The sequence below is a fragment of the Panicum hallii genome, chromosome 9, assembly GCF_002211085.1.
Source record: "Panicum hallii strain FIL2 chromosome 9, PHallii_v3.1, whole genome shotgun sequence".
In the NCBI taxonomy this organism is placed as follows: Eukaryota; Viridiplantae; Streptophyta; class Magnoliopsida; order Poales; family Poaceae; genus Panicum; species Panicum hallii.
Genome location: NC_038050.1, coordinates 13,363,097 through 13,387,513, shown reverse-complemented (window position 1 = coordinate 13,387,513; position 24,417 = coordinate 13,363,097). Strand labels below are relative to the sequence as shown.

Here is a 24,417-nt window from a genome sequence, read left to right as displayed (position 1 = left end):
GAGTATAATATTAGCATAAGAATGAGTTTGACAAAAATAAAAGTTGAGAAACTATATTAACCAATCTAAAAGTAGTTAAAAATAGTTGAGGGATGAACTTGACCCTGACCTTAAAATTTCTGCCAAAGTAAACGTCTATTCTGCCAAAAGGTGGTCAGTAGAAGAAGCCGAAGCAAAGGCGCACCAAGAATAGAGGAGCGGGGTAAACCCCGTCGCTCATCCACGCCACGGTGCAGAGCCGCTGTACCGCTCTTCATGAACAACGAACCCACGCGGCCACGCCACGGGATCCGATGGATCACTCTCACTCCACTCCTGGCGCCGGGCGGGCACTGGTTGCCGCATCACAGGGGACTAGGGGAGAAAAGAAACCGAGAAAGCCAGCAAAGGATGTCTGAACGGTGGCAGACGTGTACAAGTCCCCTTCATTCAGGCAAGTGTTTCCCAGAAATCCCATTCAAACACGCCATCAAACGGAAAATCGGATTCAAAAAATGCAAGGTTCCAAAGTATCAGAATACGTGGGGTTCGAAGCAGATTTCTCAGTGATTTCGCAGATTACAACTTCACGACTGGAGTAAAATGGGGCTGGTTAGATGACCAGAATAAGCTATATGTCACTATCTCTGCAGAAAGGCTTCGAAGAATCTTATACACATTATTCTGATCCCTGCGACATACATTCAACACAGGCATGCGCTTCCTTGCCCAAAAGTCTATGGTAAGAGTGGAAACAAAAAAAAAATCATGTACAGGTGAAACGTCAATATCTCCCTTTTCCTCCAGGTAAATGCAGGCTCCAGCACCGTCCTGACCGGACGAACTGCATCCAATTTGGCAAACATGAACTCCAGTAGGGGTCAGTGGAACTTATGGTACTTCGCGAAATGCCTGGCGACCCACGGTGCGAGCTGAGTGTTCTCGGGCTCCCTTTTGTTCTTGTTGTAGTAGTCCGACCACAAGGCTGGATATATTTCGGGGTTGAAGCCGTCACGGTATACACAAAACGGTAGCCAACCTTCGCTATTCATTCTCCGTTTTCTTTCCCGGGGGTACGCCAAAGGTGCTTGTACGTACCTAAATTGGAGGAAATGTATAACATTGTTGTTAGGATAGGCATTTTGCATCTTGATCTTAAAAATGGACAGATCAGTACCTGATCTCATCAACCACAGAATCCCAACAGAAATGTGTGTGCCCAAAAACATGGCAAGCTGCTCCATCTTTTCTGTTGCTGTGTATATCTCTCAGCCTCCTCTCCAGGAAATCAGAACCGATGACCTTTGGAAGGTATGGGTAATAAAGCATCCGTTTCTCCGGACACAACTCTTGCCTGTAGAGTTGTAGACAATACATCAGTCTGGGACCATGAGCATGCAGGTTGTACATTAAGACATGCTAAATTCTAGTGCAGAAATTTTGAAGTAACATGGGAAACCCAAAATATAATGGGGTTAAGAAAGGACAGTTAGAAGACTAAAGATATGCTTCACATTACAGTTGGTTGTGCAATTGAATGTAATTAGACATCAGAAAACTCTTCTCCTCTATATTTCGAAGCATAACATGCCAAATGGCTAGTTCAGGAAAAACTGGTCAAATTGAAAATCACTGTTGCAGCTCCAAATATAGGTTATCCACTGGCAATTCAACAAGAGAGTGCATTTGCTAAGAATGATTTCACAATTTGAGGTGTTCTCATCATAATTAAAAAATACGACAAGAAATAGAGTGCATTTGCTAGGAATGGTGATTAAGAAAGAAAGAGATGCATGGTGAATTGTTTAATAGGAATGATACCCCTAAATTAAGCTATACTGTGCAAGTGTCATCAATTTATAAATATTAAAGAGCTTACAAAGAACAGATCAATTGATGCACGTCAAGCAATGCAATCAAGCATACTCTCAGAACTAGGGATCAAACAAACTACAAGGGGCTTCTGAAACTGTAAGGCCAAGATAAGATGAAAAGGAACTCACCTTGGTACAAAGTGTGAAAATGTTAGTATCTGCTTGCTGCTATTTTTTACTTCTTCAATAGCATCATGGTTCTTGTCATTCAACTTGTCGAAGTAAAGAGCAATAGACTCATCATCATTTGCCAGGTCTGAAGGCCATTTACAAGCATGAAAGTCTTTACAAGCCTGATCAAAGAAAACCAGAAATTATCAGTTCATAGATATAAGGAATTTTATGATTAATTGTGCCAATTTCTAAGAAAACCAGAAATTATCAGTTCATAGATATAAGGAATTTTATGATTAATTGTGCCAATTTCTAAGAAGAAACTAAGAAAGAGGGCAATCATGGCCTGCCTAATCATAAAATATTTGTGCTTCAGTGTGTGTGAATGCAATATTTCCCATTGCGCATCACAGTACGGATACTCAGACAGTGAGTTTGTTAGTGGCCATGTTAGAAGACCTAGTTTTTGAGATAACCAATTTTGCAAAATAAACCAACTGATCCTTTTGCTAATATGGAATCCACATAACATTGTAAAAATAGCAAATCTAATTATGGTCTGCCCATCCAGGTCAAAGAACAGGTTCTGGGTCATGTCAAGGTGGAGGTGATGCAAATTATAGAGTACAGCTCATTATCTGTACTCAGAAAGAAACAAAATTCAAGAGATCTTAAACTGCGCTAATTGACTATTGTTGGACATACTGTAACAGTTATTTGCAAATGAGGAATATGTTGAGGGAAAGGCCAGCCTACCATCTCTAGAGAAGGGACACGCACGCTGTTAACATCCTTCTCCTTGTCAAAGCTCTGGAGACAAATTAAGCAAGGTGAGAAAGCAGGATAATCCTCGGAATGTAGTGCATTATAATATGCCTGTAATGTCAAATGTATCTGAAGCAAGGAAAATTAAACGACCTTGTGATACCATGAGAACAATGGTATGATTCCCAAGTCACCTATCATTCTTGGGCCTGTATCCACACCCAGCTCACTACACGCATCAAGCAATGCAGTCAGTTTCTCCAGCGAATCCATCTGGAAGGAATAATTTGAGTAACTGAGAGAGCCTCAACAATGATACATTAATGCTGTACTGATTCAGTAAAAAAAGCTAAATGCTGTACTCAAAAGAAGAATATAATGTACTAACTTAATCTATGCTTTGGCTAAGAATGCAAGCCCATTTCATCCTTTTCAGCTGTGCCGCATGCTTTGAAGCATAAGTGGCAGCTAAGTAGCTAACAATTTGCATCATAAGATACTTAAGAGCTCCCTCCCAAGCCAACAACAAGTAATCTGTTAGTGTCAATTATCTAAGTGTGATTGTAAACATTGCTGTCAACATGTAACTACATTCACAAATGAAATGTAGTTCGGATAGACAGGAATGCTAGAAACCAGTGAGTAAAAAAAAACATCCGTACACTTTCCGCATCTAAAATTAGTACTATAAGCTGGCAGCTCAGTAAACAGGGGCAAGCACGAACCAGGCTGCCGTAGCCAAACAGTTACAATGTACCGTCGGATCAAATTCAGCTACGGCTAACTGTATCGCTGAAGGTGGACTAACCTATGACGGAACAAATACGAGAAGGCATTTCGTCAAACACCTTGCTTGCGAGGCAAGGAAGGCGGAGAGGAGGAGCAGAGGGTGGGGGAACGGAGGAGGATCGACTCACGTAGCGGCCGCCCTCGCGTCGCAGCCAGAGGTCGTGGTTCCCGGGGACGTAGAAGACGGCCCCGAAGCGGCCCCTGAGCACCTCCATGGTGCGCGCGAAGTTGTCCCTGGTCTCCGCGACGTCCCCCGCGACGACGAGCGCGTCGACGCCGGCGCCCTCCCCGGCGCCGACCTCGGCGGGGAGGCGGCGCACCCACTCCATGTTCTCCGGGTAGTCCGTGTGGAGGTCGGACACCACGAAGACGCGCGTGGTGGCCCCCGGCGCCCCGGCGCGGGCCCGCGCCGGCACCGCAGCCTGCGGCGCGGGCGCCGCCGCCGCCGCGCAGCAGCGGACGGGGGCGCCGCGCGGGCGGGGGCCGCAGCCGGGGACCCGGCGCCGGCGGCGGCGGCGGTGGTGCGGCGAGGACGGCGGGGCCGCGGCGGCGCCGAGCAGGTGGTGGCGCGCGGCGGCGGCGGCGCGGGAGGTGGTGGCGGAGGAGGAGGAGGTGGTGGTGGAGACGGCGGGCAGATGCGGCGTCATGTCGGGGGAAGGTGGCTCGCTGCAGCTCGGGGGCCGGTCGGTCGGTGGCTGCCGCAAAATCTGAAAAATCCTTTTCGCTTTCCCCTCCTCGTTTGGCTCTCGCCTTACTTTTTCAACGAACGGCGAAGGGGCAGTTTGGTGATTTGCGAAGGGGGTGGAGGGGGGGAGGCGGCTCACCCTGGAGCTCGGCGCGCGGATATATACGGCATCGCGGCGCTGGCGAGATGCGCTGGGCCTGGCTGTCCTGGCCTCGCCTCGCCGGTGAGTTGGTGGGGAGGAAGGCGCGGGGGGTGACGACGTGGCAGCGGCGCGGGCGGTGGGTGGGGGCCGAGGGCGTGACGGAGCGAGCGGGGGAATGGATTGGGTAGTAATAAAATATAATCCCGGGTCATTAGGAGGGCGCGCTATGGTTATCGCCGTGCGCCGTGCGGGCTAATACTAATCTTTTGCCGCCGCGCGCTGCCCCGGCGTGACCGCCGGCTGCTGACACGGGATCATCGCGCGTTCTTTTCTTCTTCTTTTTTTGAATAGCAGATGATGAGAGAGCGGCCATTGGCGGTAATGCATTGGCTGGAGACTGGAGAGGGCCCCGGATTGGCGGTGGATGGCAGGTGGGACCCTCCCCTTGCTGGCTTTAGGTTATTGTGGGGGCGGGCGTGGAATGGGGCAGTGCTGCGTCGTCAAGCCTGGCAGGAGTACTAAATGATGCCCCGCGCACGATTTTGTTCACGGACTCGTGCGTCCAGGCGCCGAACATCTGAACGGCGTGCTGCCACTCGCAGGTGCCGTCGGTTCCGTGTCGTTGAATCCCTTTTGACAGAAACAGGTCGATAGATAGCTCCGTGTTAGCTCAACATAGAACCCCGGGAGCTCCCACAACTTGAAGATGGGCCTAGCTAGGGTGCAGCCAGCTTGGAAGTCGAAGCAGAGCCGTCGTGCGCCGTGCCAAAACTGACGCTCATTGCCGCGGCATTAATTAGCCTCCCCAAAGCGCATTCAGTTCAGCGCACCGGAAAGATAAAGGAAAGTAGTAGGTCCAAGCGACCTGGAGCGAGCCGTCACGCTATCGGCCCCCGTAAAGTAATCACGGGAGATTTGAATACGTCATAGTACGATCCGCGTGCTTGTGTCCCACGAGTGGAGCATTCTACGCGCCCCCGGCCTGAATCCGACTATCCGAGGACGAAACACATCCAGAAGACTGACCAGATCGAGGTGCTCGCACTTGACGATAATGACCATCGCCTTAATTAGACTATTAGAGTATCCTAAAAGATTTCTCGTACCTTACATCCTCTTTGCATTACCAATAATTACTATTATATTTTTGATAATAGTTGCTGCAGTAAATTACCAAAATTCAATCACCAAGAACAGAGTTGAGGGATGAATCCCCTCGTTTAGATGAGAAGGAGGTGTATTTTAATAATTATAAAAAAGTTAAGTAATGAGGATTGAATTGGTAATTTGATGGAGCACTCTAATTACCAAAATATTATTTCTTTATTAGAAAGAGAAATAAGTGATCAGTTGAAAATCTCTCGTACGTTAATCAGGAAGGCCGGTTGGACTCCCTCGCCGCGTGCCGCTCGGGATCCGGTATATCCTATCTTATCCGAAAAGGCTGACGGGAGCCCCCATACGTCCGGGACCTGCCCGTAAGCTCCTGCTACGCGCAGCGTAATGTAACTGGCCAATCATTGCTCATCGGCGACGCGAGCGTGACGGGCGTAAATGGACATGGTTGCGGCTTTCTCGTTGGGGGTGCGGCGTGTCACGTGTGTGATCGCGCGCAATCAGGGACCTAGTACAGCGATCGGTTTGGGAGGGAGACCCGGCCCGGCGCGGGCTGATAAGCGGTGTGGACGGACGGGAGAGGCTGGAGACGGCGTCCCGGCCCCGGCAGCGTGTCCAGCTGCCTGAACAGGCGTAAGCCAGTGCGTAGCCGAATGCTTATCCTGTTCCCGTCTTCTTATTCCAAAAGCCTAAAGAATCTAGCTCAGAAAAAAAAAACCTAAAGATTCCGTACGAGACCGTGATGTCATGCATGCACCGGGAACCCGGCTCATCTCCCGATTCGTGCACAGTACTAGACTAGTACTAGTACTAGTCATGCCACGCCAGCCCTTCCAAGTACAGTATCTCCGCAAAAAGTTTGTTATCCTAATCCACGATCAACGGTAGAACACACACGTCCTCCACCCCCCATGCTCCCGTCACGTCACGCCCTCCGGATAACGTTGGGTTGGGAATAAACCCCGGTCGAATTGATTCCGATTCGCACTTTGCAGTGGGCCGCTTCTCGTGCTGGCCCGCTGCGGCTGCTCTCTCGCGTGCGCGCTCCTGCGGACTGGGCGCCGGGTGGGCCCAGGTGGCTTTAACGGCCCACGTGGATCGTCTGGCCGCCGCTCACGTGTGAGGCGTCTGGGCGCTTCTGCGCGCCGGTGCCGTTTCCGACGAGGCGAAGGCGACGCATCGCATCGGTCGGCGTCTGCGCTGGAAAAAAAAAAAGATGGAATAAAGCGCTCCTCCCCTCTGCAGTCATCAGTCGCGACTCGGGAGGCTATAAATAGCGGGGAAGCACAAGTGTCGATCCACGAAGGCAGGGAGTGACGGGAGCACCAGCGAGTGATAGGAGCGATTGTTCTTTCTGGATCTCGTGCAGCGTAGAGGTTGGTGCGGAGCGGCCATGGCGGGTGTCGCCAGTAATCGTCGTCGTCGTGGGTGGCCGCCGGCGAGGCTAGTGCTGCTGGTGGTCGTGGCGGTGGCCATGGCCTGCGTCGCGGCGCAGGGCAAGGTTGTGCACGTGGAGGAGCCGCACCGGCGGAGCATGCTGGCCAATGGCCTCGGCTCCGCTCCTCCCATGGGGTGGGTGAGCTTTGGAAGCACTGAGCACCATCTTTTTCTTCCTTTTGTTCCCTGCTGTGTGTTCTTCGGTACGTTGTTTGAGCACCAAGCTCACCTGCGCGCGCGTGCTGATCCGAGTCTGATTCCTGACCGCAGGTGGAACAGCTGGAACCACTTCCAGTGCGACGGCAACGGCGAGGTGGTCATCAGGGAGACCGGTAATTGATTCTTCAGTCTCATGGCGCAAGTCGGAATGTGTTTCAGTTTTCAGTAGCAGTCACTCGAGCCAGCCTGCTGAATTCAGCAGCTGATGAACTTGCTCCCTGTTTCTTTCTTGCTTGGTCGATTGCCTCCCATGTCCAGCTGACGCACTCGTGTCGACCGGGCTCGCTGCTCTCGGCTACAAATACGTCAACATCGGTGCGCCACCTCACCCGCTCTAGTCTCTTCTTTTCGGCAAATAAAATAAAATGAAAACAAAAACTTGATTGAACTGGATTACTATGTGTTCTTTCTCTCTCAGATGACTGCTGGGCCGAGCCAAAACGTGATGCAATGGTACGCGCGAACGATTCACCGATGCCTGAATTCTGAACCTGACCGAACTGAATGAAATTTGTGCCGAGAGCTCGCCATTTACCCGAGGGTGGTAAGGTAGTATAGCTGACAAGCTTGCCCTTCACCTGCGCCGGCCATCGCAGGGTAATCTGGTGGCCAACACGAGGACCTTCCCGCACGGGATCAAGGCGCTGGCGGACTACGTCCACAGCAAGGGGCTCAAGCTCGGGATCTACTCCGACGCCGGGTGAGAAGCGACGCTCTGTTACTCTGCCTCTGGCCGTCGAGCAACACCCACCCCCTTCGTTTCTTGCCCCCCCCTGCCCTGCACTTGTTGTGAGCCACTGTTCTCTTCTCCCCGTGCTGATAATTCCTCTGCAGGTTCCAGACCTGCGCCAAGGTCCAGCCCGGCTCCCTCGGCCACGAGGAGCAGGACGCCGGAACCTTCGCGGCATGGGTGAGTGATCTGATCAGCACCATCTGATGCTCCTACTTTTCAATGGAGGATCGTGTCTGATATGTGATCTGAACACTGTTTCGTGACCGGGCCACATCGGCTCTGCTCCTCGCAGGGAGTCGATTACATCAAGTACGACAACTGCAACAACGGCGACCTCAAGCCGCTGGAGAGGTGCGTGGCACAATGCCCTACCCTGAGACTCCTCCCGACCATCAGACAGAGCCTTTCCCTGCGAATTTACCTGAAAGGTTTGTGGCACGTGGACAGGTACCCCGAGATGAGCAAGGCCCTGATGAAGGCGGGCCGGCCGATCTACTTCTCGCTGTGCGAATGGTACGGTAATCTGGCTCTGAATCTCCGACCACCGTGACCGTTTTCGTGACGATCGACTTACTGAAGTTTGTCGCCGGTGGTTGTCCGACTCGTTGCTCAGGGGCGACATGCACCCGGCGCGGTGGGGCGCGGCCTACGGCAACAGCTGGAGGACCACCAACGACATCGCCGACACGTGGGAAAGGTCAACACCTCATCTCCCCCGCCGTCGGCGCCGCCGCCGACGCCGTGCAGATTTTGTTCGCTGAGAGGCTGATGTCGTTGCTGCCTGCATTTCGTTCCAGCATGATCGCGACGGCGGACCAGAACGAGGTGTGGGCGGAGTACGCGCGCCCCGGCGGCTGGAACGGTCGGTCCGGCTTCTCCGTGTCCAGCCACGCTTTCAGAAATATACTAGCTAGGACAAGTTTTCATGGACGAATTCGTCGTCGTCTTCGTTGACGGTGCAGATCCGGACATGCTGGAGGTGGGCAACGGGGGGATGACGAACAGCGAGTACGTCGTGCACTTCAGCCTCTGGGCGATCTCCAAGGTGACAGGCAGTAGTTTCCTCTCTGCGTTCTGCTGCAGGAAAGGCATTTTATTCTCTGAAAAATCTGAACCCTGTTCGTCTCATCGAACTCGTCCGATGGATGCATGCGTGTAGGCGCCGCTCATCATCGGCTGCGACGTGAGGCACATGTCGCAGGAGACGTACGACATCCTGGCCAACAGGGAGGTGATCGCCGTCAACCAAGGTGAGCGCTGAGCGGTGGTCGTGGCATTCCCAGCTTCGGTGCTTGCGTTCGGTTTACTGACGGGAGCTGCTGTCTCTGCCTGGGCACGCAGATCCGCTCGGCGTGCAGGGGAAGAAGGTGAGGATGGAGGGGAGCAACGAGATCTGGGCGGCGCCGCTGTCCGACTACCGGACGGCGGTGGTGCTGCTGAACCGGCACGCGACGGACGAGGCCACAATCACCGCGCACTGGGACGACGTCGGCCTCCCCGCCGGCACCGCTGTCGAGGCCAGGGACCTGTGGCTGGTACGTAAAACGCCCCGCGCGCGCCTCCACGCTGCTCGTCGCGTGGCGGACTGACATTCCTGTCTGATGTCGATGGCAGCACAAGACGCTGGACGCCGCGTTCACGGACAGGATGGCGTTCGACGTCGCGCCGCGGTCGTGCAGGATGTTCGTGCTCAAGCCCAGGCACCGGTGAAAAGCAGGGCGCGGCGGTGGCGGCCCCGGGGCGCGTGGGCGGACCGAGGGAGCGCGCTGATGGCCGGCGGGCGGCGGCGACACCGCGGCGTCGGTGTGGTGGGTATTGGGCGATTTGCTTGTACTGCCGCTACTTTGCATAAACGGCTACGGATCGGGGATTTAAGAAAGCGTTTCTTCTACGATTATTTTTTTCGGGAATTACATTTTTTTCTGCGCTGGAGCTGCCCGTGGGCCTTTGCCACGGCCTATCGACGATAAGCGAAAGGCGGCCCAGTCCAGGCCGAGAAGTCCCGATTTCTCGTGAAGTCACCAAACGCCGTCGTCGTCAGCCGTCGCTCTGTCAACCACCACTCGACTCACCGGCGGACAACACGGCCAGGTTGTCCTGTTCTGAGTTTTCTTTTCAGAGGAAAAAGAAAAATGTGACGAGGCGAGTCGAGATAGAGGATCCCAGTTTGCTGAAACATTTTGGTCAGAGATCGGCACCGCACGCGACCATCTCCGTGCTCTGCTCCCCCGCCCAGCGGGCTGCGGCAGAGTAGTCTAAGGCCCCGGGCCACACCCCCTCTGCTTTCATACATCTTCGTGGCGCCACCGCCCAGCAACCACTTTGGATACCATCAAAGATCGACCGGAATCGAGTCGACCACCCTTATCGCTGCCTTGTCATCGCGTGTATAGCTTACCCGGCCGCCCGGCATCTATGCTCTGGGCTGGGATGACGCTTGTTGACTGTCCTTCCCTTGCAAGAAACATCCGTTCACGGATAAAGCAGCGCATCCACATCCCTTGGCCATGATGCCATGGACGGCTCCATCCTCGACGGAATGGAATCATGGCCTCAGGCGCCAGGTGTTGCGCGCACAAGGGAACACCTGTAGGCTATAGCGCTCCCAACTGTCCAATCACGACCGGCTCACTCTCTCCAACCACCGCCGGCATGGCGCTGGAAACATCGTTTCGTGCACGTATGCATGCGACGATTGGAGCTCATGGTCAGCTTGCTTGGGACCAGAGAGTCTGGGAGACGACGTTCCAGTGAGAAAATACGACGCCCGCAGGCCGCAGGTCCTACCGACTGGCGTCGTCGTCACTTGCCATTTCGCCAACCACTCGCGATGACGGAAGGCACGCAGACAATCGGGAGAACTTGTTCTTCCGAGCATCTTAAGAAAAGAAATGTGGCTGGAGATATGAAGAATCCCGCTGTACAAAGCATTTCGGACAGGGAACGATACAGGACCAAGCAGCAAAGCTCGAGAGTGAGATCCCCTTCGCTTCCAAGTAAACAAACGCAGACACGCGGTTGTTAACTGCCTTGAGCCACCGCATCTCCGCCCTGATGCCAAGCAAATCAAAAGGTGGTAAGTGCTTTCTTCCATCGAGAGTAGTAAAGGGGGCAGCTGATTTCAAAAGGCAGTGAGTTCTATTCTACTACAGATACAGGTGTGCAGCTTCCAAGCCAGACAGCAGCGAGATGGAATCCGTGTGTCCTTCGTTCCTCGGCCATGAAGGTCCGATCCGGTCGCCTAGACGATCAACTGTTCATGGTCCCTCTGATGGAATCATGGTGCCAGGTGTCGCGTGCGCAGCGTTGCAACAATACCGAGCGGTCGAGTCGTCGCTATACATGTAGTGATCTGCTCTGCTCACTGTTTGTGCGGAGGTTGGCGAGACGGCGATGTCAGCCTCTACAGCATAGATACACACGTCGTCGATGCGTTCATGGTTCATCTACGCGGCTGATTGGTGGCGGGTGGCTAGGGACCAGAGAGTGTGTTGCGCTGAAAATGAAGGTTCAGACATTCAGACTTCAGAGCGTTGCTCGCATGCAGGTCGTATGGTCTCGGCCGGCGGAGCACGACGTCCTTCGATTCGCCACGTAGGTGATGCACGTATGGTCTGGATAAGGAGGCTGATGTGGCGTGGATCAACAAGCTTTCGTCGAGCTAGAGTCCCCGTCTCGGACAGGGACACGGCTCGAGAAGGATGTGCGAGTAGCGACGGTGACCAGTGGCACAGCGAAGGGATGTCAAAGGTGAGACGACGAGGGTACGCCGGATGCAAAGTTCCCGCGCAAGTTTAAGGGCCGAGATGGAAACCGCGTCGTTTCGGCGGCCCCAGGGCGCACGGGGCGCGTACGTGCAGTGCAGGCAAGGCCAGCCGGCGACGGCGAGCAGAGGATGCCGGCGCCGCGCCGCGATCGGCGCCTCCCGGCACGTACGGCATCCAGCTCGTACTCCTAGTATAGGGCAGGTAGCAGGTAGCTGCCGTCTTCCTGGCTGCTACTACTTGCCAGCTGGGCTGCAGCCCCACCACGCCGGGCGCGCGCGTCGCGTTCCTTTCGATCGCGTCTCCGCCTCGCGCGCCGACGCGCGCGAGGCGTGCGGAAACCCTGGCAGCTGCGGCCCCGGCTCTGCTGCCCTGCCGTGTCAGCCGCGCCGTCAGCCGCCAGAAGCAAGTGGCGCGCGCGCATGTGTTGGTTGGGCGGATGCAGTGTTGTCCTGCCCAAGTCCAGCACTCCGGCTGAGTTTTTTCTGCCCGTCACCATGGGGTTGGTTGGCGCCTTGCCGTGTGTAAATGTTTTTTGATTCACTCATCAAATTTGATCGATCAGTTAAATAATTTCCCACGATACTCTACCTGTGTGGAGAGAGTGGTGCAAACGACCGAAAGCGAGCCTCTTCGGTAGTGCTGAAAGCCTGAAGTTTTAGCAGATCTTATACCGCCTTTCGCGGATTTGTTATCCGGGAAGCGTAGTCGGCGTATCTTACTCGTGCCCAGATACAATCAGTCAGTCGCCACCAGGGACCATACCGGAAGGTGGAGCACCCTCCAATAGCTCAAGATTACGCTTTCGGATTATTGCAGAGGTCAAAACACAGTCCAAGTGCATTCGCAAATCCACAAGCGATAGACAGCATCAGCAGTAATGTTCTGCACTCACAAATCCACAAAGCGATAGACATGCATCATCAGTAATATTTTTCCTTTTCTATTTTATTGAGCGACACGATAAGCATCGAGTTGATTACTGCACAGCCACATCGCTCTCATGGGGGCAAAAGAAAAAAAAACAAGGTCGCCGTCGAGTTTTCCCATCAGTACGTAGCACAACGCTTTCAAGAAACAGAAGAAAAATTCACCCAATCCAAGGCCTTCTTATCTGATGAACATTTGCGGCCGGCGATGGGACTCCCACGACCGCACGACGTAACCAAGTCAACGATGCGCCGTGCCATTTTTATCCTTGGATTGATGATATGATGCTGGCGTTTGTTGGCCAACTCCGTTTTCTGTTTTATCGCATCTGCCCATTTCTTTTTCGTTTCAGTCACACATCCACTGCTACACTCTACAGGCTAGTAGCGACCACCATCATGCAGCGGCTACTCTGATTGTTAATGGAAGGATTAGACGCCAAGCGATCAGGTGATCGCATGACGACACCGTCCACTGACGCGACTCGGGGCGGCGGCGACCAGGGCCGGGATCACCGATCGGTCGCTGTCCACTAGCGAGCTCAGCTGCACCGAAACCCCCCATCATTGAGCCACCGGCAATGCCGGTCGTCCGAGAGCTCTGAATCTCTCTGAAGGTGGCCGTCGTCTGAGAGTCTGAACGCTCTCCATGGATTTCCGGCTCTCGAGGAGCAAGCAGCAGATCGGATCCATGGCCGGAGTGGGGGACAGGATGGTCTTTATCTCTTGTGTCGTGCGTCAACGTCCGGCTTTACATGCCCATCTTCGGTGCCGTATGCGCCCACTCGCTCGCATGGCCACCATGGCGACGGGAGCTCTTGGGCAAGCACGCATTGGAGTCGTCCTACTATGATCATCGAGCATTGACAGTGGTGGCTAACCTTTTGTTTTTATCATTAAGCTTCAGGCAGGCGGATCAATAAACTTAATCGCTTTAAAAAGTGGTTAAATTTTATTAGTATTTTTTGTTAAGTCTGTATTAACTTTTTGGCGCACTCGATTCATATGGAGGCCAGGTCGGTGCACGGCCGTCTGACATGCGGTGTGTGTTGGTCGAAACGGGCAGAAAAAGTTTGATATACTACTGAACATAAAGAAAATGAAGGTCACCTAAGAAAATGTTTGTAGTGGGGATATTTTAAGTCGGCCACTTTCACCTCTCCAAAAGGTCATGCATGCATGGCGCCAAAAAGGAGAAAAAGGGTCGGAAATTGTTGCTTGAAATCGTCGTCGCTTTTGCTTTGAGTGCGCAGGAAAGGGAAGGGGCTGGCTTTCGCTGCATCCCCCCGAACTAAGAACGGCACCGGTGGCAACAAGTCACTACTGACCATGAGATGATGATGAGAAGGGAAACACACAAGAAACCGTGAAGTGGTTTAGTGATAGCACCTCCTAAACAACCTTGTCCAATTTTCTAAGTTGCTGACATGCACTTTGCCATACTACAATAGGAGGCATGGCCATTACTTTGATTGATCCGTCCTCAGCCGCATTAGCGGGTGGATTTTGTCGGGGCAGGTGACCTAGGTACAAATCCTTGAGTGCTATGCCTCATCACAAATACAAGTTCTATTATTTAAAAACCACAGATTAAAATATAAAATTAGCAATTTCTTTTGCCCATCCTATAAATGTACACACACTCAAACCTATAATTAGAAGGAAAGTCTCTGGGAGACCGGTTGACCGCTCGCTCCGCTCATGTCGTCCCGGGGCAACCCGAGCGGACCGCCGTCGCCTCCCCGCGGTCCCTCCGCCTCCCTCCCTCCACCTCGCCGCTGCCATAGTGCCTCCGCGCGGAAGTCCGCCGGGGCTCAAAGATGGCGGCGGTGGGGCCTCCTCTTCCCATGAGTTTTTTTTCCTCCCTTCAACTATTTCTCTTCCTTCCCTAACTCGACGGTAAGCATGGTGGAGGCTCCGACGTCGGCAGCTGGCACTACGGCTCGTGCGTGGTTAGATCCGCCTCGTGACGGGCCGGATCCGCCTCGCGCCGGGCCGGATCTTGCCCCCTCCTCCCTTGTGCCGGCAAGGCTGGGAGCACCACTGTCGAGTTGCCCCTGCTGGCGGCCAGCGTGGCTTTCCCGGCCCTGCAGGTCGGTTGTGGCCGGACCTGGTGCTTCACTCCGATTTGGAAGCATTTCCCTGCAGATCAACGCCGGTGCTCTTGCTCTCTGTCCGGCGGCATCCTCCAGCTGTGGATGGCAAATGGCCGGACAGAGGCCGCGGTCGCGCCCATGTCAGCAACAGGCGGCGGCCATCGGCGGCGCTGTGCCTTGCTGCTCGTGCGAATTACCAAGGATTCAAGCAGCAGGGTACGCGGAGCCTGCGGTGGCCTGCGGGGCAATGCCGCGCTGAAGTGTGCCATCTCGCGACGCTGTCCATCAGGCTTGCCGTTGCCCTAGCTCTCTGTCATCGTCTCCACTTGTCTTAGTGGTTGTGGTGAGGGTGCGCTGGGCGCGATAACAGTCAATGGTGGTGTGCCTCGCTGCATCGCGCGAGCCGCTAAGGGCTCAAGTAGCAAGGTGCATGGTTGATGGAGTCGCCAGCGAAAGCCTTATCGGAAATCTAGCCGCCTCGACGACGACAACGTTCTTGACGTTGTTCACCTCCTTGGAGGCGTCGTTACTATGATTCCATCTTTCCAACACTTGGCCGGTTCTTAGAAGTGACGACTGATAGGCAGTGAAAGCATTGCGTCCGGTGCGCAGGAAGGTGCCCACCTTCACACACCAAAATATAGTGCAGGCTTCCAGCTTCCAAACTCGAAGGTGATGCTGTGAGTAGAGTACAACATAGCTAAGGGTATAGGACATATCCTATCCCCTATCCCTGTAGTTCCGGGTGTGACAGTTACCTCATATTCTTGGGCTGTACTGTTGTAGGTAGTGTGGGGGCTAAAACTTAACCAGCTGGAGCACTATGCAGCCTGCCCAGCACAGTAAGAGACGAGCCTGATTTGTATTTCCTTAGACGGTACAGCACTATTTACGGAACCGGAGCTTAAATTTATTCAGACTACCAAACGTCCAACAAGCCTGCGCGGCTCCTGTGCAGCCTACCGGTCTCTCCCTCAACGACTGGACTGTCCATGATCCGGTTATGCGTGCCACATACTCCTCGAGTAAACTCTGAAAAGCTGCAGGGCAGTACGAGAGCAAAAGATTTTGCATGTGCCATTGCCCATGGTCACTGCTAATGACGGCTGGGCCCCAGAATCGTGAAGGCGTGAAGCGACTGATCGTTCACGCGCGCCAGCTCGTGCTACCGATTAATGGACGCAAGAGACTAGTTGGCTCGCGACACAAGTCAAGCAGCGCGGAATAAACGAAAATAAAATACAGTAGAATTTACTGACGCCGCGGGACCCACCGCGACCGTTCCCGCGGATATATAAACGCCCCCCGGCCCAGTAACCGCGTCCCCAATCCGACAACGCCCCAACCCCTCTCCTCCACAGTCCCCTCCCCGCCCGTATTAACTGACGACGCCCGCGTCGCTGCTCTGCCAGTCGCAGCAGAGCTCCGTGCCGGCCATGGCGCGCGGCCCGAGCACCCCGTCGCTGCTGCTGGCGCTCCTCGTGGCGGCGGCGGCCGCGACCGCGTCCGAGGCGTCCAGGGCCCCCGCCGTCGGCAACTGGACGGAGGAGCTGCGCGGGGCCGCGAGGCGGGGCCGTCACGTGCACGGGTACGCGTGGCGCTCGCGGTCGCGGTCGCGGCGGCGCGCGTTCGAGAACGGCCTCGGCCGGACGCCGCAGATGGGGTACGTACGCACGCACACACACGCCTCGCCCCCGCCGCGCCATTGCGGTGCGGCCTCCCTCCCCGATGCTCGCTCCGCGTCACTCCTCTGCTTGTTGTTGCACGAAGCGTCTTCTCGATCTTGCTGGCCGCGTTTGCCGTGCCGTCCGCTCGTCGCCCGGCAATGGCGGCACCAGCAGCCGGACTCCAGCGATGGGGAAACGATGGCCGGGTCGCCATGGGCGGAGAGAGCGAGGGGTGAAGTGAGAGGCGAGCCGCTGCTCGCGGGAGCGAAACTTTTGGGGGGGAGGGAACGGACATGTCCTTGGCTTGCGTCGGAAGCGAGGGGCGACGCACGACGGGGTCAATCCCGTTCTGAAAAGAGCTCTGCTTTCATCATGGCTGGCTGGGGCTGGGCTCGACGCCGCCGGCCCATTGTTAAAGCCCCTTTTGGTTCCTTGCTTGCCTCCCCGACGCCTTTCCCTTTCCCCGGCGTCTCCGCCGATGGATTCTTGGTTACTTGCCGGCGGCAGAGGAGGAGGAACAGGTGCCCGCGGCGCACGTGGGCGACCCTGTTTTCTTCTCCTCCTCTTGCCCGGCTGCCCCCGCCGTCCTTTTCACCGCCCGGCTGGCTCGACGCGCGCAGGAATTTTTCGCGGGATACCACACCCACCGTCCACCGACACGTCACGTCACGGCTAAAAATTTCCATTTGGGTCGTAGTGGCACGGTGGAGGTGTAAACTCTCTTGGGTAAACGGGTGATTAGAGATACGGCCATAGACTGATAGCGGCCGGGAGGGAGCATGTCCACGGAAATGGCAGAAAGATCCGCCCTTTTTTGGGCGCTTTCGCCTTTTTCCATTTGTTTTCGCCTCGCGCCTTTTCCTGCGTGTCTTTGGTGCCGGCGTGGTTCAACTGCCCGGCCTCGAGGCAAGTTGTCGACCCGCCACTGTTCTGGGCGAAAGAAGAAGGAAAAAAAGGAAACAATTTGTTCACCAGTACTGTTAAGTAGTTGGGGGCTTCGGTTAATTACCTTGGGTTCGGTAATTTCAGTGGGTGCTTGACTAGTGTTGCCGTCTTAACACCACTGTCTAGTACAGTACTTTTTAAAGTTTACTTGAGCTGCTGCTACTTGTAATGTAGCCGTGACGTCAGGGTCAGACAAGAGCAGCAGCAGGGGTCAGGCATGTGTGCAAATCATGCTTGCATCACGTGTAGTACACTGATTTCTGCAGTAATTAATCAGTTGCTAACTCTGGTCTCTCTGGTGACGAAATGTGCGTGGGTTAGGTGGAATAGCTGGAACCACTTCGGCTGCGGGATCAACGAGGACCTCATCAAGCAGACAGGTACGCCTGCTCCTCCTGCCCACACCACCTCCAGTTCTCCATCCAGCACCTTTTCAGTTTTCACCCACGCCTGCTTGCTCTCCTTCTTCTTCCCTGTCAATGAAATGAAGAATATAAGAATCTTTTGCGTGTTCTCGGAAAGAAAAAGGAGGCGGAAAAAAATACCTTTGCATGTTTAGGAGTGGGGGGGGGGGGGGAGGATCTTATCCGCGAGGTCGAGTCTGCCGTACCCCTATCCCTTTCAGCTTTTGGGACTGCGCCTGCTTGTTTGGCAGATCCGATCGGTTAGGCGTTCTCACGTTAGCGCCCTGCTGGTTCGGGTGGCATGTTAGCATCAGCAAATTCCGGCAGCGCGCGCTTTAAATCCCCTTCTCTAAGGGCCTGTTTAGTTCCACCAAAACGCAAAAACGCAAAATGCAAACTTTTACTGTAGCAAAGGAATCTTGCTAATTTGAAGTACTAAATGAAGTCTATTTGCAAAACTTTTTGCATGGATGGGTTGTAAATCACGAGACGAATCTAATGATGCTAATTAATCCATAATTAAGCAATAATTAGCGGATGGTTACTGTAGCATAACTGTTGCAAAACATGGATTAAGTAGGCTCATTAGATTCGTCTCGCGATTTACAACCCATCCATGCAAAAAGTTTTGCAAATAGACTTCATTTAGTACTTCAAATTAGCAAGATTCTTTTGCTACAGTAAAAATTTGCATTTTGCGTTTTTGCGTTTTGGTGGAACTAAACAGGCCCTAAATGGACGACCAGCCTTTTTCATGTTTGTCTGGTTTAGAAGCATTATTGCTTGTGTGCAATGGAAGTTGCATCAACACCACCCGTAGTGGTTAGCAGGAAGCTCGTAAGGCTCCAAGGCGAAGGGTGCGCAGGTCAGGAAACCATCAAAAGAGGTGTCGATGGTGGTACTTGCGATGCGAGAACCATCCACGTTCTTCCCGGTTTTACACGGCATCACTGGTCACTGAAAAGGAGCTGAAAAACAATCCACGAATTCACAACACGTTAGCTGTTAGCGCGAAAAACAAACAGCAGAAGATAACAAGAAACAAGAGTCTTTTGAGACGTGGTAAGGGTAGTACTTCGTAAACCATTCCACCATGCTCCAAGCCGTGCTGCCGTCGGCGACAACACGCGGATCGGCAGGCCAGCATCCAATCAGAGCACGGAGCGCAAGGCTTGTGCGGGCACACACGGTCGCACGCGCACCGAGGCCAGACCATCGGATACCGCGAGTTTTTCACCCGCCTATTTCACTCTTCCACCCAGGCGATCGATGTCGGCCGGCAAAAATTCCGAGTTCCTGGCCGCAGAGTTGTTGGGTGTTACAGCTCGCAGGCAGCAAATCGAAGGGGCGAGTCTTGGAGGGGAGAGGAAGACGACAGCCAGACTAGCTGCACCGCACGCTGCCAGATTCTCCCTACCCCCCTCCTCTCTCTCTCTCTCTCTCTCTCTCTCTCTCTCTCTCGCTCCATGCCCTCCAAATCTCTAGCCGATCTTTTATTCTTTCAGCACCAGCCCGGATCAGATCTGAGACTCCGATGCTTTTGCCTTTTAACTTGTGCACTAATCAATGAATCCGTGCGGTAGGAGTAGTGTTGTTCAGCTAGTACGTGCCTTACTTCAGAGTTCAGACCGACCTAATAAAGAAAAAGAAAAAAAAACATCTTCAGAGTTCAGACCGACCTGATAAAGAAAAAACATCTTCAGAGTTCATGGTTATGGCCCAACACAAGTACGAACAATGTGCTAGTGCAGTGCCAACTAGCACAAGTAAGAAAGTTTTGTAGCAGAAATATGAAGTGGATACAAAGGGAGAGGGTCCATTTCAAGAATAAATTGCACAATGTACACCAAAGTTTTTCTATGTTAGTTGGTGAGGAGAACCCATACCCGTAAGGCTGATACGGTTGACAAAAGGGCTCCACCGATTCTTTCGCTTGTCCCCTGTCAAAAGAGTTTTAAAAATAACTGAATTAATCATGGATGTCCACGACATGTGCAGAGCAGATCTCTGAACAAATCTAGATAAGGCCTTTACGATCGAGTACATTAATCGCCCCATCAGTTCTCTGAAAATCTGTGGTCCATACTCCATAGGACAGCACAAATCAATTGACTCTAATGACACCATGGTCTATAGAATCTATGTGGTTGTTGATGGATGAAGGCATTGGAAAAGGGTCGTTTGGGCCAGCAAGCTGAGTCAGGCAACGATAGGTGCAGCCTAACCAACCAGTTCGAACAGGAGGAGGACGAGGGCAGATGCAGATCATGTACCTGCTCCTCTTGGACTGTCTCTATTGGCCTATAACTGTGACTAGCGCTTGAACCACTTAGTCACTAGTTCTATGTTATGGGTAGTTGATGCAGGGAAAATGACCTGTGATCGTTGTCGGAATAGAATAATGCAAATGAGTTGTTATGTTGTATTCAAAACTATTCATAAATTTGCTATTGTTCCATACATATTTGTTTTAGAGAAAGCACATGGTACCACCTAATATTGCTCAAACTGCTTCACTTTTATTCAGCTGATGCACTGGTCAACACTGGTCTGGCAAAACTGGGCTACGAATATGTTAATATAGGTATGGATTGTGATCTAAACCCCATCTCGTACGATGCATCCTGCACAGAGTAGCTCTTAGCTGAAACGCTTTCCATATCTTCTTTCAGATGATTGCTGGGCAGAATCTGACAGGGACTACCAGGTAAGAAGATCAAATTTTCCTACAGATGCAACACGCTAACCACTAACCCACCCCCATCATTTTCAGCATTAACAGCAGTGAGTCTGTGGACAGGAACTTCTAGAAAGCACAGAAATGCATTGAGATAATTCACTAGATTATGGAGAAGTTAAAAAAAAAGTGCTAATGAGGACTTAAATACTGAACTATTATCAGAGGATTGATGCAGATATAATGAGTTATTTGAAGTGATTGTTTTTACAAAATTTTGTGACCCAGTGGCCAAATCATACTCTCTTTTACTTTGTCAGTTCTAGTACTGTTGTTATTGACAAAGTTGCATTATTGTTTCTCAGGGTAACTTTGTTGCAAATAGACAAACCTTCCCTTCTGGCATCAAGGCACTAGCGGATTATGTGCACGCAAAAGGGCTGAAGCTTGGAATCTACAGTGATGCTGGGTACACTAGGCTGCTAGCTATCAAAATCAATTTTATGATAGCAAAAGAGCTAATTTATTATCTTCCTATAGTAACTGTAGTCCTTAATACCCAAGTAAACCAATAATTTGTAGTAACAAAGTGGTAATGAACTTTATACTGAACTGCCACTATTTCCTTCAGGACACGAACATGCAGTCAAAAAATGCCAGGATCACTTGATCATGAAGAGCAGGATGTGAAAACGTTTTCCTCTTGGGTATATCTCTTTCTACTTCTTACCTGACGACTGATGACGAATCAATATTGACAAATTGGCTAATCATCTGATGCTTCTGAGTTCTGACTTTCTGATGTTCTTCTAATTCTTCTTCTACAACTGCAGGGTATTGATTATCTGAAATATGACAACTGCAATGATGCTGGCAGGAGTGTAATGGAGAGGTAAATAAGAACGATACCTTAAACTGTGCTGTGATTGACGCATTGGGCATTGCATGCCAGATTGCTGAGTAATTTCTCATGGTTGTTGCAGATATACTAAAATGAGCAATGCCATGAAGGCCTATGGAAAGAGCATCTTCTTCTCGTTGTGTGAATGGTGAGTTTCCTCCTAGGAACACTAATGTCCAGAAGGAAGAAGGGTTACTGATCCTTATTTCTTCAACTGTGTCTTATCTATATAGGGGAAGAGAAAATCCTGCTACCTGGGCAGGCAGCATGGGCAACAGCTGGAGAACAACTGATGATATCGCCGACAACTGGGGCAGGTGCTGCTTATTTCATATCGCTGACAACTTGGTTAACAACTGAAATTGGCAGGACTGACCATAGTTACCATTATATTTCAGCATGACATCTCGTGCAGACCAGAATGACAGATGGGCCTCCTATGCCGGACCTGGTGGATGGAACGGTAAGAGTTCAGACATGAGACGATTCTGTCCATGCCTGAACATTCATGAACTACCCACTGATGAATAGATTCTGTTGCATTCCAACATCAGATCCTGACATGCTTGAAGTGGGCAACGGTGGTATGTCTGAGGCGGAGTACCGGTCTCACTTCAGCATCTGGGCACTTGCCAAGGTACTAAATTTTCTGCATGTTAACAGTGCTCTTGCAATGCTAAATGTTCTTCAGTTTCATCACTGCAAACCTGTCTTGCCTTATGCAGGCTCCTCTTCTGATCGGGTGCGATGTACGCTCGATGAGCCAGCAGACAAAGGACATACTCAGCAACTGGGAAGTCATCGCTGTCAACCAAGGCAAGACTTCTCTTGCATTTTTACCTACTCCTACGATTGTATGGGTTTTCATTATACTGACGCAGCAATTTTCTGAACAGATAGTCTAGGCGTCCAAGGAAAGAAAGTGCAATCCAACAATGGCTTAGAGGTAGTATTCCTCAACCTCTGCATTAATGCCTTCCACCGAAGCACTTTGTTCCACAGCAAAACCACAAAGAGGTTCTGAAGCTAACAGTGTTGTGCGCTTTTACAGGTATGGGCTGGGCCGCTTAGCAAAAACAGGAAGGCTGTGGTTCTCTGGAACCGGCAGGGCTACCAGGCAACCATCACCGCCCCATGGTCGAGCATCGGGCTCGCTTCATCCACTGCTGTCACCGCTCGCGATCTATGGGCGGTACGCTTGCTTTCTTTAGCAATGAAGGTTGGCTGTTCAGACTTCAGATCTCATACTCCTTTTTCTTTGTGCAGCACTCGTCGTTCTCAGCCCAGGGCCAATTATCAGCTTCAGTGGCACCTCATGACTGCAAGATGTATGTTCTGACGCCAAAGTAACCTATGGAGGAACGAGTCCGTAGCGTGGGATGCAGCCACTCAATCAGGATTCAGGAGAAGTGTACGCACGCAAGGATCCTTAAGGGAAGGAGATGAGATCTCATTTGGTTTTACAAGACAAGAGTGTTATGCAGAAATAATCTGTAATCTGTAAGTGTATTTAAGGCGCCGTCAAATGTCAGCGCATTACTGAAAATGTTTGTAACGAAAGTTGCAGCAGTAATAAATTGGCTTGCCCACCACTATCATCCCTATGAGTATGTGAATTTCAGAGAGGCAGAAATATTCAGACTTGTAACCCCGCCATCCCATCATGGCTTCATGTAGTTGAGTTTGGGAGTGCCATCCCGATCTCGTCGATTCTTATGCTGCCTCGCTCGTTGCCTTCTGAATTTGAGCAGAAAATTTTCGTCTGCAATAAAATTGGAACGGCAGGTTACACGCAGCCCACAGAAATAAGATGAATGGCCAAACATCGTATGCCCAAGTCAAGTGTCAGATATGTAGGAAATGATGGAGTACTTTACTTGTTATGATTAGTTCACGGGCTGTATTTGCAACCTTGATCATAGAAGAGTTGAGTCCATTCAGAACTATATCCGGCACTTTCAAGCGGATGGGCATTACCTGAAGTGCGCGTTGGTTCTGGTTTGCGCACTGATCCTTCGACGACATCTGGACATGGACTGACTGACTCTAGCTTTACCGATGGAGGTTGGTGGTGAAGTACATTTCCGAGGCGTCAGTCGTGGTAGGAACTGGTGATGCGTTGTTCTGATTGATTACATAATTGGTTTACTGCTGATTGCTCCTGACAGAATATCTGACAGGCAATACCCAGGTGTGTCAGATATTGCTCGCGGAGCGCGCTGCCGTGTGTGCATACTACACCAGAACATAGCTGGTCAGCTACTCGTGTTCTGACATAGTACATCATAGAATCTGAGATCAGAAGATATATACACACTAAAAAGAAGAAGCTGAGCACACTTGTCGTGTGCTTCCAGAGAGAGCAGCATCATCCATCCATCCTAGAGTGAAACACCACAGAGGAAACCATCTATAGTAAGTATATTATAGATGGCATGCAGTCGTGCGTACGTGCGTGCGGTGATTACCTTTTAACTACATGCTTCCCCGATCCGCCATCTAGCTAGTGAGCTGATGAGAGCAGTGCAGCGCCGGGCCGGGAGACGGCGCAGGCCGGGATTGGATCGAGGAAGAAGCAGGTCGATCAGCGCATGCATCAAGTGGATCCGAAGCCGCCGGCCATGCATCAAGTCCGAGTCCGTGTACGATAGTCTACGGTGTGGATCGAACGCGTAGTACGCGCGGCCCGGCCTTCGGGTACGCTCGCGGTGCGGGCGCTCATCGAAGCCGGCCGGCCGGCTCCAGCTAGCAGCTAGCCCCCGCCCGACGCGTACCGCGCACGCAAGACACCACGTTCTCTGTCCGACTCCCACTCCAATCCTCGGCTGCAGAACCACCGCATGTACATGCATGACCACCGCATGCATCATCGTAGTTTGATTAGTACCGTACCGAGAAGATCGAGCGAGAAACGCGGCTTCATCTACGCGCCGCTCCGGGCATCCTTCGCCGGGCAATGTGGCGGTGCCCAGTCATCCCTAGCCTTGGGGGGCAAAGGTGCTGGCTCGGCGGGGAGGAGAGCTCGTCGACTGGATCCGACCTTCGGCTCCCTGCAGCAAAGGCCGGTGTGACGGTTCTAACCGTAAATCTGGTGTGACGGTTCTGATCGTAAATCCGGTCGCTGTACGCCGAAGGTGGCTCGCTCCGTCTAGGGCTCGCTCTCCACCGAACCACCACCTTT

At 52.3% G+C, this 24,417-nt stretch overlaps 3 protein-coding genes across 3 annotated transcripts; 2 read left to right on the top strand and 1 right to left on the bottom strand.

The window, feature by feature from the left end:
• Positions 1-486: 486 nt before the first annotated feature.
• On the bottom strand, positions 487-4,382 carry LOC112878302. The gene is made up of 6 exons (XM_025942750.1): positions 3,650-4,382; positions 2,886-3,005; positions 2,724-2,777; positions 1,983-2,146; positions 1,157-1,333; positions 487-1,077 (listed from the first exon to the last, which is right to left on the bottom strand). Exons 1-6 carry the CDS (start codon positions 4,166-4,168, stop codon positions 861-863), a joined length of 1,251 nt encoding a protein of 416 aa, XP_025798535.1. The 5' UTR covers positions 4,169-4,382; the 3' UTR covers positions 487-860.
• Positions 4,383-6,715: 2,333 nt separating this feature from the next.
• LOC112875340 (alpha-galactosidase-like) lies at positions 6,716-9,702 on the top strand. The gene is made up of 14 exons (XM_025939160.1): positions 6,716-7,036; positions 7,172-7,233; positions 7,379-7,435; positions 7,539-7,573; positions 7,717-7,820; positions 7,955-8,030; positions 8,146-8,204; positions 8,301-8,366; positions 8,467-8,550; positions 8,651-8,715; positions 8,816-8,898; positions 9,013-9,103; positions 9,195-9,388; positions 9,468-9,702. Exons 1-14 carry the CDS (start codon positions 6,858-6,860, stop codon positions 9,561-9,563), a joined length of 1,251 nt encoding a protein of 416 aa, XP_025794945.1. The 5' UTR covers positions 6,716-6,857; the 3' UTR covers positions 9,564-9,702.
• Positions 9,703-16,043: 6,341 nt separating this feature from the next.
• LOC112874737 (alpha-galactosidase-like) lies at positions 16,044-22,834 on the top strand. The gene is made up of 15 exons (XM_025938236.1): positions 16,044-16,305; positions 17,576-17,634; positions 20,186-20,242; positions 20,331-20,365; positions 20,701-20,804; positions 20,967-21,042; positions 21,169-21,227; positions 21,319-21,384; positions 21,470-21,553; positions 21,635-21,699; positions 21,791-21,873; positions 21,962-22,052; positions 22,133-22,182; positions 22,288-22,428; positions 22,503-22,834. The coding sequence occupies exons 1-15, from the start codon at positions 16,079-16,081 to the stop codon at positions 22,584-22,586; spliced, it is 1,281 nt and encodes a 426-aa protein (XP_025794021.1). The 5' UTR covers positions 16,044-16,078; the 3' UTR covers positions 22,587-22,834.
• The last annotated feature ends 1,583 nt before the right edge of the window (positions 22,835-24,417 follow it).

What these genes read in the sequence shown, in the direction of transcription:
- LOC112878302 (XM_025942750.1), bottom strand. Translation starts at nt 4,168, where the DNA reads ATGACGCCGCATCTGCCCGCCGTCTCCACCACCACCTCCTCCTCCTCC. An exon ending in GACGCGAGGGCGGCCGCTAC is followed by an intron (nt 3,006 to 3,649) that starts GTGAGTCGATCC and finishes TATTCCTTCCAG; the next exon opens with ATGGATTCGCTGGAGAAACT. An exon ending in GTGTCCCTTCTCTAGAGATG is followed by an intron (nt 2,147 to 2,723) that starts GTAGGCTGGCCT and finishes TTCTTTGATCAG; the next exon opens with GCTTGTAAAGACTTTCATGC.
- LOC112875340 (XM_025939160.1), top strand. Translation starts at nt 6,858, where the DNA reads ATGGCGGGTGTCGCCAGTAATCGTCGTCGTCGTGGGTGGCCGCCGGCG. An exon ending in TACTTCTCGCTGTGCGAATG is followed by an intron (nt 8,367 to 8,466) that starts GTACGGTAATCT and finishes CTCGTTGCTCAG; the next exon opens with GGGCGACATGCACCCGGCGC. An exon ending in GCGCCCCGGCGGCTGGAACG is followed by an intron (nt 8,716 to 8,815) that starts GTCGGTCCGGCT and finishes TTGACGGTGCAG; the next exon opens with ATCCGGACATGCTGGAGGTG.
- LOC112874737 (XM_025938236.1), top strand. Translation starts at nt 16,079, where the DNA reads ATGGCGCGCGGCCCGAGCACCCCGTCGCTGCTGCTGGCGCTCCTCGTG. An exon ending in TGAAAACGTTTTCCTCTTGG is followed by an intron (nt 21,043 to 21,168) that starts GTATATCTCTTT and finishes CTACAACTGCAG; the next exon opens with GGTATTGATTATCTGAAATA. An exon ending in GGCAGGAGTGTAATGGAGAG is followed by an intron (nt 21,228 to 21,318) that starts GTAAATAAGAAC and finishes TGGTTGTTGCAG; the next exon opens with ATATACTAAAATGAGCAATG.